Source organism: Lissotriton helveticus, chromosome 12 (genome assembly GCF_964261635.1).
Source record: "Lissotriton helveticus chromosome 12, aLisHel1.1, whole genome shotgun sequence".
Lineage (NCBI taxonomy): Eukaryota > Metazoa > Chordata > Amphibia > Caudata > Salamandridae > Lissotriton > Lissotriton helveticus.
The window spans coordinates 395886137-395903066 of NC_136073.1; the positions used below are offsets into that span (position 1 = coordinate 395886137).

The window sequence follows — 16930 nt, forward strand, 5'->3', positions numbered from 1 at the left end:
GAGGCTGGTGCGATAGGACAAGGGGGACTTTTTGGGAACCGTTCATAAAATAACTGGGCAAGTTTGTGAATACGTTCACTTCCATGGACAAGGCCTAGTCCTCCATGAAAAGGGTCTTCTTCCCCCGGAATTGCCAAGGGGCCGGCCGAGGTAGGGGTTGCACGTCTGGCTGCACTACACCCCAAACCTTCTCCAGAGGGCAAGGCTTCAAGTGAGGATATTTCTCAAATCAATGCCTCTTTGCAAACTTTTACCCAACAAGGGGCCAGTGCTTCAGAGGCAGAGGCTCCAGAGGACAGTCGAACCAGACCAATTCCTGTGTGTGTTCACCTTTCTTCTTTGGTACAAGTCGGGGACAGACTGTCCTGTTTCACCCACGATTGGGAGGGAATAATGTCAAATGCTTGGGTTCTGCAAACAATTTGAGGGTTCCAGATAGAATTTTATGGCACCCATTTTCAACCGAACAGATCCCAGCCAATTCAGTTCTCTACAGAAGAGGTGGCTCTGATAAAAAAGTGGTGGACAAGTAGGCTATTCCAAACATCCACCCCAGCGGTTTTCTCATCAACCTGTTCTTATTGGAGGGGGTTGGTGACCCATTATAAATCTTGGAGAATTCAAATGGCTGGTATACAGACATTTCAAGATGGAGGGCATCCATCATCTTCGAGACATGCTTCGTCCGGTCAACTGGATGGCTCGTCTGGACCTCAAAGACGCCTACCTAGCGGTTAGTTACGATTTTCTCTCCACACAGGTGGTTCCTTCAGTTTGTGTGGCGCCAGCAACCTTTCGGGTTTTCAAGTCTGCCCTTCAGACTCTCCTCCGCCCCTTGGTGTTTCACCAAGGTCCTCAGACCTATGGTGGAACACCTTTGAGCGCAGGGGATCCGCCTCATTGTTTAGACTATATAATTTTCATGGCCCAATGTCCCCATCGATTGTCTCTCCAGCTGCAGGTTGCAGTGGATCTCATGGAAAGCCTGGGTTTTGTGATCAACAAACAAAAGACCCTCCTGGTGCCCTCTCAGACAGTAACTTTCTTGGGGTTTACAATAGACTCCACTACCTCTACTCTCAGTTTACCATCTCGGAAGATGACAAGATCAGACATGAGTTAAGGCACACTCTAGCGAGACTGCGAACTTCGTTGCGTCAAATTGGCAGTCTGGTAGGGCTCCTGTCCTCTTCGATTCAAGCCATCTTTCTAGGCCTTTTGCACTATTGCACCTTACAACCACTCAAAGCTACCCATCTTTACAAGGGCCTTACTACCTATTCACAACCAGTTGCCCTCACGGACGATGTACTGGAGAAAATCTCCTGGTGGCTCGCACACATGGAAGCGTGGAATGGGAGTGCGATTTTTGGCTCAGCCCCAGACATCATCATAGAGTAGTAAGCCAGCAGGTCCCTTATGGGTGCACATTGTGGTGAGTTTGCTATAGGGTGTCTGTGGTCGCCTCAAGAACAGTCCTTGCACATCAACTGCTTGGAGCTCCTGACGGGCTCTTTGACAATCAACTGTTGGATGAAGGACAGGGCCTAATCTTGTGTCCTTCTCAAGATGGACAATGTCTCGGCGGTTTGATACATCAAACACCTGGGGGGCACGCGCTCCAGGATTCTCCCAGAGCTCGCGCCCAATTATTGCCAATTTTGTCTGGCCCATCAGGTCTCGGTGACATCAGAATATCTCCTGGGCCAAGCAAATCAGGTGGCGGATTAGCACTCTCAGCACTTTCTGGATTCCAGCCTGTGGAAGTTACATCCCAGAGTATTTGCAGATTTGCAGAACAAGTGTGGTCCATTCTCAGTGGACGCGTTCGCCTCCATGCTGGATCACCAGCTTTCTCAGCTGGAGACCAGACCACGAAGCCATGGCGGCAGATGCCTTTCCCTCGTTCGCAATGATCACACGTGCTTCAACGCAGTTTCAAAGGCAGCAGTGTGGAGATCTAAAGTCTGGTTTCCAGTTCTTCTGGAACTTTCATGGTATTCTCCAATCCGACTCACCCTGCTCCCTCACCTCTTTCTCAATCCGGATCAACTGCCTTACCAGTTAGTACTAGAAGGTACTCTGACCCTAATGGCTTAGAGGATTACAGGTGACACTGGTGAGTCCCAGGCCTTTCGCAACAAGCTGAAGAACTCATATCCAAGTCAGGGGCAGACAGTACCGTCAGGAGGTACATATCAGCCTGGACTCGAGGGACACTGTTTGCAACGAAGTTTGGATCCTGTGGAAGCTGATGTAGTCCAGGTGTTGAATTTCTTGCCTAGTCTAGCGCCTGAAGGCTTAGCCTATTGATCCATTAACAGCTTCCGGTCCGCCATTTCAGCTGGCCATATTCAATTAAGAGGGTGTTCCAGCTGGGGAATACCCTCTTGTTTGCAGACTTTTGAGAGGAATGCGCTAATCTCTCCCTACGGCTCCGAGATACTCTGCCTTATTGGATGTTAATATAGTATTACATTTGTTTTTGTCTTGGCAACCTAACATGTACTTATCCCAGAAGGCGCGGCCCACCAATCTAGCAATGCTATTGTGTCTCCTCTCCTGTAGATAGGTGTCGGACGTCCGGGCTCTGGATATCTAAGGTCGGATATTTTTCCCCATTGGGGTGACCTTCACTGTTTGTAGAAGAACAAAGTCTCATACAATAACCATCATGTACCCTTAACCATCATGTACCCTGCCTTCTCAGATTGCCCTAAGTTGTATGCTGTGCAGTGTTAAGGCTTACTAAGAAATGTCTGACAAAATTCGGACCCCTGGGTGTACAACAATTCTTCATTAGTATCAAGAAGCCGTTTAAGGAAGTGTCTTTCCCCACTACTGCATGGTGGGTACGCTGGGCGATCCAGATGCCTGGTATTGACGTGTCCGTCTTCGGAGTGCACTCGGCTAGAGGAGCCATGGCTTCCAAGGCCTTTTCACTTGTGGAAAGATTGGAGGACATAATGAACGCAGCGGATTGGTCCTCAGACTCTACTTTTAAGAGCTTTTATTTCAAGCCGGTGCTGGATATGGCTCAGTTGATAGTGAGCAAGCTTTAAACCAACATAATCCTCGCCTCTGGTCCTGACATAGAATGAAAATTATTCCTAACTATCGTTTAGGAAAGTTTCAATTAATTCTATTAAGGACACGGAGGTGAGGATTATCCCAGCCGGTGAGAAGGGATTCTTCTTCTCAACAGGGATCCCTCCCTAGAGAGTAAACACGTTCAGGATGTATAAATGCTATGTACTATAGTCTTGTACGAGCCTGGTAACTTTGTTCATTGTGTTAAAGCTGCATTTGTTTTCCTATGTAAAAGAAAGGTTCCATAAGGTTTCCTTCTTCTCTGGTTACAACAAAAGATGGTGGCAAGTAGGACCAGTGAAGAAGAACTTAAGGCCTGACTCGCGTGACGAAACGGGGGGGGGGGGGCTCAACACAAAGTAAGGGAACATACAGATGCAAGAGGAGCCCGATTGGTTATTATAGTGGACTTCCAATGTTATGCGATTGGGGGTTTCTCGATACCATTCCCAGGGAATCATGGGATGACAGTTTTCTCGTTTTTTCCAAGTAATTAAATGTGCTTTGAAATGGCTGCTGTAATAAAAAGTGAAGAGAGCTAAAGCATAATCCTCGCCTCCATGTCCTTCATAGAATTGAAACTTTCCTACACAATAGTTAGGAATAATTTTCATTTGTTAAAGAAAGAGTGAAGCCAGCAGCTGGTGCAATTAAACATTGATTGCCCAATACCAAGACTAGAAGTCCTTATTCCACTACCAGACACTCCCGGCCCCTTTTTCTCACTCATGCAGGTTCCTGCTTTCTCCTTAAGTAACGGTTTTGCAGTGTTTCTCCTCCTCTGTTTCACGAATCTATATGTTTTCACTGTCTTGCACTCTGTAAACATATGATGCAGGAAATAAGTACCGATCCCCAAAAATTAAGTGCCGGAGCACCCCACCGGCAACCACCAGCTCACATTAAGCATTATATATAGGGGCTTTCAGCCAGCCATCTTCAATCATTGGCCTGTTACTGTGTCCTTTACATTATATTCCGCCCATTACAAGGTAAAGCATGGGGCAACGGTTCATTCCATTTGAGACACTGCCTAAATTCACTTTAAGTGGTGGCATTCTACCTGTTACAAGGAGCACATCAACACACAAAGTTTTTCCTTTAAGTGCCACGGACTAATATGGGAATGTGTGCTTTTTGAGACCAAACAAAAATTTCGATTGAAGAAGGCCCAGAATCTTTCGAAACAATAACATTTTTCAAAAAACAAAACAAGCATTGACAAACCCAAAAGGCATATGGTCAACACCAGATCTATTGGCCAAGCGAATGCTTGTTCTGATGGGCGCATAGTCTGCTTCCCTCAGGTCTTCAACAGTGTTTTAAAAACAATATATTAGTTTTTATGAGAGTTTCTTTACTAATATAGGCTGCTCAGTGTTTACGGTAGAGTATCGGAGGCAGCGCAGGTTATCCTATTTTTGTTACCACTGCCCCCTCAAACCAGGCAGATAACGAGCACTGACATAAGCAACAGGTCTGATCCCTAAAATGAGTATACCGACGAAACACAAAGGTATAATAACAATGATTGATCGCAGGAAATGGGAGAGAAAGCTAGAAAAAACATGCACTCTCGAGGAGTGTTAAAAAGCAAATTAAAAAAAAGCCTTTTATGATGCATTGCTACAGTAAAGGGGGAGATCGAAATGTAGTTAGAAAATTTTACAATAATGAAGGATGTTGCAAAATGTTAACACTTCATGTGTGCAGTAGGAGCGCATAGATACATACTTTCTATTATCCATTGGCTGAATAAGAAGAGTGCAAGAACGCGTTTTAAGTAATTTCACTTTACAGCGTGGACGGACTCTTTGTAAAGCATACCACATAATACCACTCATTTTATCTTTTGATAAGATTGTATACTTTTGTAGCCCTAGCTATCTATTATGGGTGTGTGCTGTGCTTTAAATTGACGGTTACTGAGTACATGTGCTACTTTAAGTTGAAAGGACGAGCACCTACACTTCTCAGCACTCCTGCAGTACATTTAATGAGAATACCAGCACTTCTCAGGGGGCAAACATAGACTCTGTGAGTACCAGCACTTTTACGTTTCCATTTTAAGTACTGGCTGTGTGCATTTATAATACTAATGCCGTGCACCATGTTATTTAAAAACTGTCCAGAGGGTGGCAACATTGTTCTAAATACAAGCGAATAGGGTTTTAAATACAAATGAAGAGGATAGACAGTCAATGTTTACCCCAAGTGACAACTATGGTGATTGAGACGGATCGAGTGTGGGTGTGTGTGGAGGGGTGTGTGTGGAGGGGTGAGGGTGGGGGTGGGGGGCGAGGGGGGGGGCATTTGCATTTTACAGCTCTCACACAGTGTCGCTTGGCAAATGGACACAACACACACTGCTTTAGGGAGTGGCCTCATTTGCCATTTTGATGTTTCTACAACTTTGAAGGTAAACCTTTTGGTAGAAATAGATATAGGGGCGTAGCTTCAAGAGGGTGTTTGGGGTGTTACACCACCTTAATACATGTATTTTCAGGTAATTAGCTGGGTACAGTGGCTTTCAGTCGGGTATAGTGAGGTGACTGTCGGATTTCATAAAGAATTTTTACGTACATACAGATAAAACTCACACTCTCTGTTTAGAAAGCATTCAAAGGTGTTCGTTTTTATTTTTTACCAAATATTGTGATTTCTTTCACCTACTACCCCACCAATCAGTATTCTTCTCCCTTTCCACTACCCCTAAAGCCCCTCGCATGTGCCCTGCTTGTTTATAATGTATTCTAACATTGTATTCCAGGGTGATTGTTGAAAAATCTGAAGCTGACAGCCGCAATCGTAGCGACCAGGCTACGCCCCCGAATAGAGATATTCATGAGAGGTGGATGAAGGCAGCAGAGACGCGTGTTTTGGTAAATGATCTAACGAGCAAGTGATGCAGGGAAAAAAACACGGATGAAAAACGTGCTTATAGAAAATGTATAATCCAAGGCGAGGCTGGAGACCGGCGAGTGTGGAGGGACTGATGTTTGACTGGCCAGCTCATATTACATTAAGCAGCTCTGATTGTTAACTGTAACAACAAACAAAGGCGTATGGGTATGTGCACAAACTGGGAAAGTGTTGTCGTGGCTTGTTGCCATTGTTAGGGGGCTTCAGAACCGCAGTCACGTGTACTACAACAATGTACTCAGTGATGTGAACTGCAAACGGCGTTGACGTGCAGTGATTTACAGCGGAAACGCGTGCAGTCCGAGTCTTTTAAAAAACAAGTTACAATAAACGCAGGCCAGGAAAAAAGAGGGCGTGTTTCATGCAGTTAACAGCACCGAGGAAGTAAGCGACAGATGCCACTTAACCTTGGAAAAATACGTTCTGCTGAGATGAAATTAGGCAGCATATCAATGTCTTTAGTTCTAGTATATACAATAAATTAGTAGTTCTATTTGTTTGTCCCAGATTTAGAATATACCCATCAATAGTGAAGATGTCCTATCCGGAGCATTAGAGCTTCGATTAACATAACTAGTATTCATCTTGTGAGCACTAGACGCAATTAACGTATTTACGTACGGGTTAACCTCCTACAAAGCCCAGACCGTTCCTATAATGCTTTTATTTGTACAATGTTACCCAATTTTAGGTCTGTAGAACTTTAAACGCTCAAAGAGGATAACCACGTCTACTGCGTCAATGTCAGAGGGTACCACTCTTGGGATGCAGCGGTTTAAATAATATTAGAATAGTGGGTTTAAAAAGAAGAGCAAACAACAGCGGGTCTGACAAAGTTTTTCAAGTCAAATGTGCTTTAGTCGAGATTTCACTCATAAAAGCAGAACTGACAAAGTGAAGAACATCAGTTTCAGCATGAGGTTAAGTTAATTCTTTTTTTGGTTGCTACTAACCGAAGTAGTTGTTAACAAATGTAAACCTTGGATTTTCATACATTTAGCTACAGATGAAAATATTACTTTTGGTACAGCAAAGAAAAATGGTATTTGTGTAACTAGAAGCCTAGTGTATTGCTCTTTTTTGGTTTTCACAAAGCTAGGAAAGTTCTAAAGTTAGAACTTTCCTAGCTTTGTGAAAACCAAAAAGAGCCAATGAGGACAGTCTTCTGGTCAACTGTAACAATCCTTTTGCCCTTTTTTCTGGACTGACTGAGGGTTCTTGAAAAGAGGGGCTCCATTACTCTTTCACATACTGGATTACTGAAATGAGTGGTTCGAACGAGTTGTCAGTAGGGCTAAAGTTCTGAAGAATAAGGAGGATGAGGAAGTCTGAAACACTCAACACTCTTGTAAAGCATATGTTATAAAGAAGAAAAGGATATGCGAGATTTTTTCTTGCGGCAGTCAATAGTCAATAGTTACTAGAAAGTATCCTGTGGGCTACTACCGGTGTTCTCCGGGAGAGGCTGCTTTAATACCAAAACTGAAGCGTGACTGTACACTATTATTCTCAGTGCTATGTGGTGAGTTTTTAACATCTATCACCTGCCTTGTGTGACCTTTAACATCTCACTACCTAGAGTCAAATGCCCAAATCAAATATGTTAGAACCAAGCTATAAAGACTTTACTGGAAAATAATGGAGCACCGACAAGTGCACGCACATGACTGTTGAGTTTATCAGGGACAAAACAGAGTGCTAGTTGGAAACAAAACAAAACCAGAACAGGACAATACAGCTTTTCCAAGTCCCACAGGTCTCTTCTACCAATATTGTCGGTATCTGGAAATGGAGCAGTTTTGAATCATGGCAACACAAACACATAAAATGCATACAAGGTTGAACTAAGGGGGATTTAGTCCACTTCCGTTTCTTCCAGTTTCACATCTATGAATAGCCTGCCCCAGGTCGAGGGTTGACACTCGGAAAGCAAGTCATTTTGGAAACTGAACAGAAGTAGGAAAATGTAGCTTGAGAACAGTTATAACATGTCAGGCCATAAAATCTAAGTCATTAACATTTTCAGCAAAAATACCTTAGTACAATAACTTCTTCCGATATATATATATATATATATATATATACACACACACACACATACACACAAATATATATATTTAACTTGTTACTTTTGTTCCAAGTCATTGGTGACTCACGAGAAATGTAATCAAATTCATAAGAGGTGAAAATCTCCACCTATGAGAAGGATGCTAACAAAGGAACACTTCTCTTCTCAAAATGTATACAATTCAAAAGCTTTTAATAACCTATTTTGTAACCATGATCACGTAAAGGCATACCTGTGCTGTTTTATTATTTATGAAACGCTGATTTTTGAAAAAAGGGAATACTAAGAAAAAAGCAGGAAACAAAATTGGACTGTACCACTTTAAGGCAGGCGGGTAACTAGTGAATTACCGAGTGAAATACAGTTAATTTTTAAACTAATTTTGAGTAAATATCTTAATTTCTTTATCGTTAACCTGCTGGATACGTTAGAGGGTGATTGCTGGGTAGCTAATGAATTGAATGAGGAGAACCGAGATGCAGAATTTACATCAAGCCAACAACCCACAGAGAGATGACCTTAAGGGTCTGCCTCGGAGTCAGTCAAGAAAGCAGCCGAGTTTCGCAATGAAAAAAACAGACCTCCCCGTCTGCGCTACAAATCTCTCTGATGGTGAGATTTCTGGGAAGAGTAGAAGTATCTGCCTTGGAATGGGCACAAGGACATATCAGAAGGGATATGTAAGCGTTTTACGAGTTACTGGTACTGTTTGATGGTGTTCGCCTAGTCAAGGGCTATTTATAAGCAGGAAGCTACTTCAGTTCAGCCTCATACTTTGCAACTATTTCAGGCTTGCTAATCATTTTTGTTTTGTCCAGGGCTTTCCTTCAGCGAGCAATCGCTCTGCTGAAGAGAAAGCAATAGGGACAAAGTTGCGAGAGAAATGGTTCGATTTAAATGAAAAACGGAAATTCTTTTTGAAAAAAAAAACAGTTTTAAAGGAAAGTGAATAAGAAATAATGTACATGGCACATGAGCACACCAAGTGTGCATCTCACCCACCTTTCTCACCACGTAATGGTCCTCAAGAAAGAATACTTACATGACAGCTGTTGCAGGAGGTCAGACGTTTTAATGCACACAAACGGGGCCCATCAATTTGGAAAAGACTACACTAAATTCTAACTAAGGAGATGGCCATTACCCTTGAGGATACACTTTCTTCGGGAAAAAAAGAAAAGATTAATAGGATAGATTTAGCTACATTTATTATCTTGGGCCAACATCTTGCTCAAACACCACAATGATGTGGATAATCTCAATATATAAATGATGGCTTCTTAGCCTTCATCTCGAGACCGTCATGCAGTCTGAAGAAAGTGTGAAATGTCTATTCTTCAGGAAGTCAGGAGCACGGCTGAAAAGTTCAGCCAGGAAGGATGTGTTGGACGTTTTTGCATGGAACTGGACTTCATGCCAATGTCCTGGGGCTTTTCTTATTGTTGGTTTCAAAAACTGCTTTGCCTAAGGAATGGAAATACCAGGGAAATGACACTAATCTCTATTATGGAGTTTCTAACTCTATGCTGTACTTTGGGAAGAAAACGAAGGGAGAAGAGCTAAAAAAACTAAAAATAAAACACACACACAAGCATTTCACTTAAAGCTTGGTCCTGAACACCTAAAAAAGTAGTGTCACAATGTTGCAGACAGATAACTGCAGAATACACCAGGAACTAAATCATTTTCCTAGTACTTTGTCATTCAAGATGTATTATTGGTCTTCTGAAAAAAAATCCAATATAGGTGACTTCTTTTAGGTTCACCACACCAGGACCATCATAGGCTGCAGATAATGGGCCAGGAACCAACAGCAGATTGGATAAGTCTCATTTGAAGTGGCCCTGCACTTCATACAACTGACAGAGTGGTCATATTATTAGTATAGACCAGCACTGTGTTAGATGATTTCGGGAGAATCAACAATTTAAGGGGTAGATGGACTACTCTTTGATCCAGCATGTTGAAGTAAACATTTTTAGACAAGCACAATGATGTACTCCATGTCATAGAAGCATTTCAGTTTGAAGTAGTCTGAACTCCATCAAACCACAGATTCTAGTGCTCCGGCGCACTGGTAGGTCTTGCTTTGTGGCTCTACATTGACTTTGTTCCGTCCCAAAGTGACAAACTGAGCCGCTTATAAGCGGCACCCCTGCGTGCTGATGTTGCTCTCTTTCTGGACCGCGTGTACCCTCAGAAGCAAATCCAAAAACCAACTAAGTGTACAGCTCTCCTGCTTGGGATCTTTTTAGATGGAAAATAGACCATTCCAAAGAATGGGGAGGTGGAAGGCAGTGAGGAATCTGTGGTTAGAGAGAGTATCCACCAGAAACAGCATTACTGAAGATGAGTAACTTCTGATTGATACTTATAACAGCAGATTCCTCACCTTTACAATAGCTACCAAAGCAGTATCTCACAACATGGAGGGTCTATAGATTGGGCTCAGAACAAAAAAAATCCTGCAGGACAGAATGGGTAAAATAACCTCTTGCACCTGGTTGACAAGGAAGTAGTTCTTTGTGAACGTGTATATGGAAGCCCACACCCCAGCCTGAAAACTGTCAAAAACAGGCTCTCCACTGGTGGAATGGGCCCTCAGTGCGACCAGAGGCTGCTTCTTAGCTAGCGCACAGCTAATTTGATGCAAAGGAGTCTCCACTTTGACAAAAGTCCTTTTTGAAAAGCTTTACATTTCCTTGTCCCAGCGAACCCCACAAAAGTGAATTGTTCAGCTATTGGTTTTTGGTGCGATCAATGTCAACCCTTAAAGATCTTTTAGGGCCAGCCAATTGAGTTTTTCCTAGTCTTTCAAGAGGTGAGGAGGGACAAGGAACGTTGGGAGGGTGACTGATGGCCCAATGGGGAAGCAGTCAAGATTTTGAGCACAAAACGTTTCTTGTTCCTCAACAGCAGTTTGTTTTGGGAAAAAAAAGATGGAGGACTGCTGCAGAGAGAGAACCTGACGCTCACTCACACGAATTGAAGTAATCGCAACAAGGAAGACAGTCAAAATGAACAGTTGTACTTCGGCTCGAGGGGGAAGTAGACACGAGAAAAGTTGGGACCAAATTGAGATCCTAACTGTAGCATCACAAAGACTAAGAGTTTAGTGGAAAAACTGTTAAACCTTTCAGGAACCTCATCACAACGTGATTTAAACAAGGACGGATCATCCACCAAATACAAAAACACCAAAAGGACCGATAAACAACCTTTAATGGTACCCCATGTAATGATGCATGACATCATATTGTGAGATGTAAAAGAATGTCAAAGATAAAAGAATGTTCAAGGGACATTCATAGGATGCACTAGGACAGATATGGAAGCTGACTTACTGGCTCCAATAAAGAGATATTAATTAATTATATTTATTGAGTCTAATGGATTTCTTTACAATGGCGACGAAGGGAGAGTTTGGGCATGTGAGCATTTTCATGATTTTGTTTATGGTAAATCCTTTGTGATTATTACTGACCATCAGGCATTAGTTTCCATTTTTGGGAATCCAAAGACAAAGATGCCACCCAGAATTGAAAGATGGGGTATGAGGCTTATGGATTATGATTTCAAAATAGTTCATAAACCAGGTAAGGAACATAATCCAGCGGATTATTTGTCTAGACACCCATCTTCAACAACAGATGTATAACAATTAGAGGCAGAAGAATATGTACATTTTATAATGAAATCAGCAATGCCAAAAGTCGTGAAAGAAAATGAACTAATTGAAGTAACGGAGAAAGATAATACTCTTCAAGAGGTGAAGAAAATCATACATGAAAACAAATGGAGATTAATAAATAAAGGAAGTCAATTTCAAAGAAATATTAGGAAAAATGATATATTGGCATTTAAAAATATAAACTCGGAATTATCTATAACCTCTTCAGGAATACTACTCAGAGGAACAAAGATAATAATACCAGACAGTCTTCAACGTCGTGTCATTGATTTGGCTCATGAAAGTCATCGTGGCATATCAACAACAAATAATTTTCTAAGAGAGAAGCTATGGTTCCCAAGGATGGACAAACAAGTGGAAGAAATTGTTCAGTCTTGTTATGTCTGCCAATGTACCATAAAGGAGAAAGGAATTGAAGAGTTGCACATGTCAGATCTCCCAAGTGCTCTTTGGTCAAATGTGGCAGCAGATTTTTATGGACCTTTGGATTCTGGGCATTACTTATTAGCAGTGGTAGATGAATATTCTCGTTTTCCAATTGTAAAATTGATATCGTCTACATCTACTTCAACTGTACTACCAATATTAGATTAAATATTTTCAACATGGGGAATACCTAGTATATTAAAAACAGACAATGGACCACCATTTAGTGGAGAAGATTTTGGAAACTTTATGAACTATTTGGGAATAGTACATAGGAAAATAACTCCAATGTGGCCTAGAGCAAATGGAATGGTGGAAAGATTGATGGCAACGATTAAAAAAGGAGTACAAAGAGCAAAACTCTCACAAATTTCAGTAAATCAAGCTTTGTGTCAAACCTTAAGAGACTATAGAAATACCCCTCATCCATCAACTGGGAAGTGCCCTTCAGAATTAATGTTTGGGCAATCAAGAATAACTCGATAACTACAATTACCTACAAATCCACCAAAAGTACATGATGAAGTCCTAAAAAAAGACAAAGAGGCCAAGGAAAAAATGAAATACTATGCAGAAAAAGGAAAAACTTATCAAAATAAAGATTATCAAATTGGTGATTTAGTTTTAGTTAAACAGCAAGTTAAAAAATCTCAAACTAGATTTCACCCAATGCATTTGGAAGTTACAAAATACATGGCACAGCAATGACTGCAAAAAATGATAGTAGAACAATTACAAGAAACAAGTCTTTCTTTAGAAAAGTTGCAAGAAGCAATGAAAAGAGAAACATACAACCACATGATCAACAAGATGAGTGGATACAAAGGAGATCAGAGAAAATTTCGAAAAGACCAGAGAGACTAATTGAACAATGTTAATTTATTTATTTATTTACTTATTTATTTTATTTTATTTATTTTAGGGGGAGGGGGGAGAATGTAATGATGTATGACATCATAATGTGAGATGTAAAAGAATGTCAAAGAGAAAAGAATGTTCAGGGGACATTCATAGGATTCACTAGGACAGATATGGAAGCTGACTTACAAGCTCCAATAAAGAGATAATAATTAATTATATTTATTGAGTCTAATGGATTTCTTTACACCCCACTGCAAGCCTTGCTGGTCCAATGACAAAACAAGCATTATGACATTCAAAAATATGTCTTGTAAACTGGTCTGTTTTGCAGACACCACACCAGGCAACACATTTGTCCAGTGACTGGTGTAAATGTACTTTGTAGAGGGGCATCATGCAGCAAGATTAATATCCACTGCAACCTCTCAATCTCCACAAAACGTTTGTGGTAGGCTCGTAGTTATTTTATCGTCAAGGTCACATGGTTGATTTACCAAGCTGGGTCATATTGATAGTTGTATGGTTAAAGTTCTTGAGATTTATTCTGTTGTGTATAGTTTTATGGTTGGTGTGTTCTAATGTGAAGAGGTGTCTGGCAGGCATTTCTCAACTTGTTTATATATAAATCTTTTGTAAGGATGCATCTACTGGAGATGCTGGTGAAGGTCTTAGCAGTTTGTTAAGTTTATAGGTAAATAAAAACAACCTGCTTTCTTTGACACTCCATAGCCTTTCAGACTTTCATTCTTTACAGCAAAAAGACTAACCCCCTCAAGTGGCCAGTTGACATTCAAAAGAGGACTGCATTTATTCTCTTGCTATGCACATACAACTTGTAAGAATACAACTTATCGATGGGTAAAACTCAAACTGTAATCCAATTCAACTTTACAGGTAAACAGTTTCAACAAAAAGAACAGATGGACGTGTGTAGCCCAGCTAATCAATGAAACACCTTGATGCATTTTGAGTAAGTTAGGAAATGCGTAATAGATCAAACACCTTGTCTTACCTGTAAACTTGCCTCAATAGCCTTAGGATTCAAGTGGAAGCCTGCTTTCATTGCATATTCACAGTGTCCTAAGCTCTCCAGGGCTGCTTTATAAGCCTTTAATGAAACACACAAAATAAAGGAGTTTAATAGGTGTCCAGGTTATTCTCGTTGTCAGTTTACCTTAATTAGGATTTCAAATGATGGCACCCACCTGCAAAGCACTGTCAGTTTTCATGTTCAGTTCTTTTAGTTGGTTTTCTGGGATGGCTACTATGTGTGAACAGAACAGCTGCTGTACTTCAATGCCAGCAAGGCAACCATCACATCCTCTCTCTCGCAGGCGAGATGTTGCCTTTGAAAAGAAAAATGTTATGTAGGAGAGGTTCATCACAATTATCAAATCTTAAAAGACCCAGCCATCAATGAAAAAACGAAAGCACAATTCCAATACATACGTTTCCTACGCACATGGTCTCTTACACAGATTTTCAGCATCAGCATAACTTTAACTTGAAAAATCAATTATTAGTGCCTTGTTTAGTTAAAAAAATATATATTTTATTCATACTTTTTACATCGTGTCATTCACCAGACAATCACATTATTAACTGCAAACTTGTGAGAAACAGAACCTTATTTTAGTATTATTAGAGATAAATGATTACAGTCACTTTCTGAATAACCCCAGGCGAAAGGAAGATAAAGAAAACTTCTCCCTGTCCACCTGAAGACTATTTTCCATCTAAAACGACTGTGGTAGCTTCCGTAGAAGCAGAGCTTAAAGCACAGCAAGTGAAAGCACAGAATTGGGCAATGTCGTGACAAAGCCCCAAATCGTCAAGCCACAGGATCCGGACCACCCTTGGAAGCTGAAAGGGGCGCAGAGGGAGGCGAGGCAGCTCAGAAGCAGTCCAATACGGCCTGGTGAAAGGCCTCGACCTGATACAGATAGGAAGATGGAGTAAGAAATGATGGTTTAAGTTTAGAGGCGGGATCAGCTAGGAGGATTAGACCAGCATTTAAGAATGGCACCCCAGAATCTCTGAACGGTATGAGAGCAGGATAGTTTCCAAAGGAAAAAGAGGCCTTATACCTTTGACACCGTTTTTGCAGGAGGACCCTTTGGTGGATCACTCCTTGCTAGGGATAAGAAATGCACCTGTAAACATTTTACTTTACGAAAGTACCAATTATAGGCTGAGTGAGATCGTTTAGACTAGAAATCTGACAGTACTTCAAAAATTGTATTTTATATTTTATTTTTCTGAAATTATAAACAAAGATGTACCGGAATCTACGGTGTTACTGGGAATATAAAAATTACAACCTTGGGCAACAATTTTGGTTTCCTTTTGGGGAAGGTGTGCAGATGCAAAGCTGGTCATTCTAACAAATGCAAGGTTGGATGATTGCATGACCCAGATACCCACTGGGGTACACATTTGTTACAGGTAACTAGGTATCCATTGCTATTGCTGGCATACAGTACATGGCAGTGAATCTTGGTGATATGCTGCAACACCGGTGTAGGCACGGGAGAAGAGAGGGTACTATGAAGTCTGAAACTGAATTCATTGCTGGAGGTGGAAAGGACAGTTAAAAAAGGTAAACGTATAAATTAGGTGGTCTCAGAACCGAATAGGTGCTGGTAGGCAGGCCAACTGACACCTGGGTTTTGGTGCGCCCGATAATAAAAACTAAATGAATGCTGCTTAATGGGATATTAATGTATTGCTGTTAAAATTTAATTTGCCCTTTTCACCTAGATGAGTCATAGCAAGGTATCCAATTAAAGGACTAGAGAATGGACAAATCAGTTTTACGTCATAAGCAGCTTTGAGTATTAAGTTCAAAAGCTTTTTCAAAGTCCCAAAAGAGACTGAGCACAGAGACACATCAGCGAGGTAACTAATGTATTATCAGTTTGAGGAGGGGTCCAGTGGTCTAGCTCTAAGAGGGAACAAAGAGGGAGAACCCCATAGTTAAGTTGGTATCTGTAATAGTTATACATTATGCCACTTTGTTGTAAGATTAGGATTCTTTTGAGAGTTGTCATTTTATCATAACTCAATAATAGGTAAAGTACTTATCAACAGGAAGAAAATCTATGGCTTATTCAGCATTGGAATATGGATCTATCAATGTATATGGGTCACTGCTATACTGCTTTGGGTTTACAGACATGTCATATCTTTCACCATTCAGTCTTGCAATATAAACTGTTTGTGGTAGACGGTGCAAGCTTTACTGTGGCTAAGATGCTAAACATTGTTCAGTACATCATGGACCTACATTATCCCATCACTTGTCAGGGTGCACCTCAAACCCAGGCAATAACCATTTTGGTATTTCTACTGTGGATTTTCATATCTTCAATGTATTTCTAGCTCTGGCTGCACAAGCACATATAAGAAATCCTGATCTAAAACTGAAAGCAAGCCCTACAAGCGTTGGCAATGCTTTTTTACTTAACATGCAGAAAGAAAGAATTGTTGATATCTCTGGAGAAACACTTCAAGCTCATGGGTTCACAGGGTGTTGTGCTTCAAGAATTGTGCCAGTCTCTCAAGATAATCACTGGAATTTGCAGAATGTTTTGAAAAAGAAGGCTCTTATGCACAATACCATTTGATCAAATTTCTGACAACTTTAGCTTGGTAAAAATGTCAGTTTTATGATAAACTCCTATAACTGCTTTAATAACGGACATGATTTTAGTGAAGAACAAAGGAAGATGGCTGTTCTACACATTCAATAAGATACAATACTTTATATCATTGTTGAGGGAGTCAATCCAGACGACTGCAAAACCTCAAACGTCATTTAATGATATTAAATTATTGTGCTGCATTATTGTTTTCTTTTTTAAACCTTTTTT

The 16930-nt window shown here is 40.9% G+C and overlaps 1 protein-coding gene across 1 annotated transcript in view; it reads right to left on the bottom strand.

The window, feature by feature from the left end:
• Positions 1–16930, bottom strand: part of GARRE1 (granule associated Rac and RHOG effector 1) — a 437745-nt gene that overhangs the window by 187145 nt on the left and 233670 nt on the right. Inside the window, exons 4-5 of the mRNA XM_078670097.1 lie at positions 14264–14404; positions 14071–14166 (exon numbers count right to left, since the gene is read on the bottom strand). Of these exons, the coding sequence (XP_078526223.1) occupies positions 14071–14166; positions 14264–14404 (237 nt within the window). The remainder of the gene's footprint in view (positions 1–14070; positions 14167–14263; positions 14405–16930) is intronic.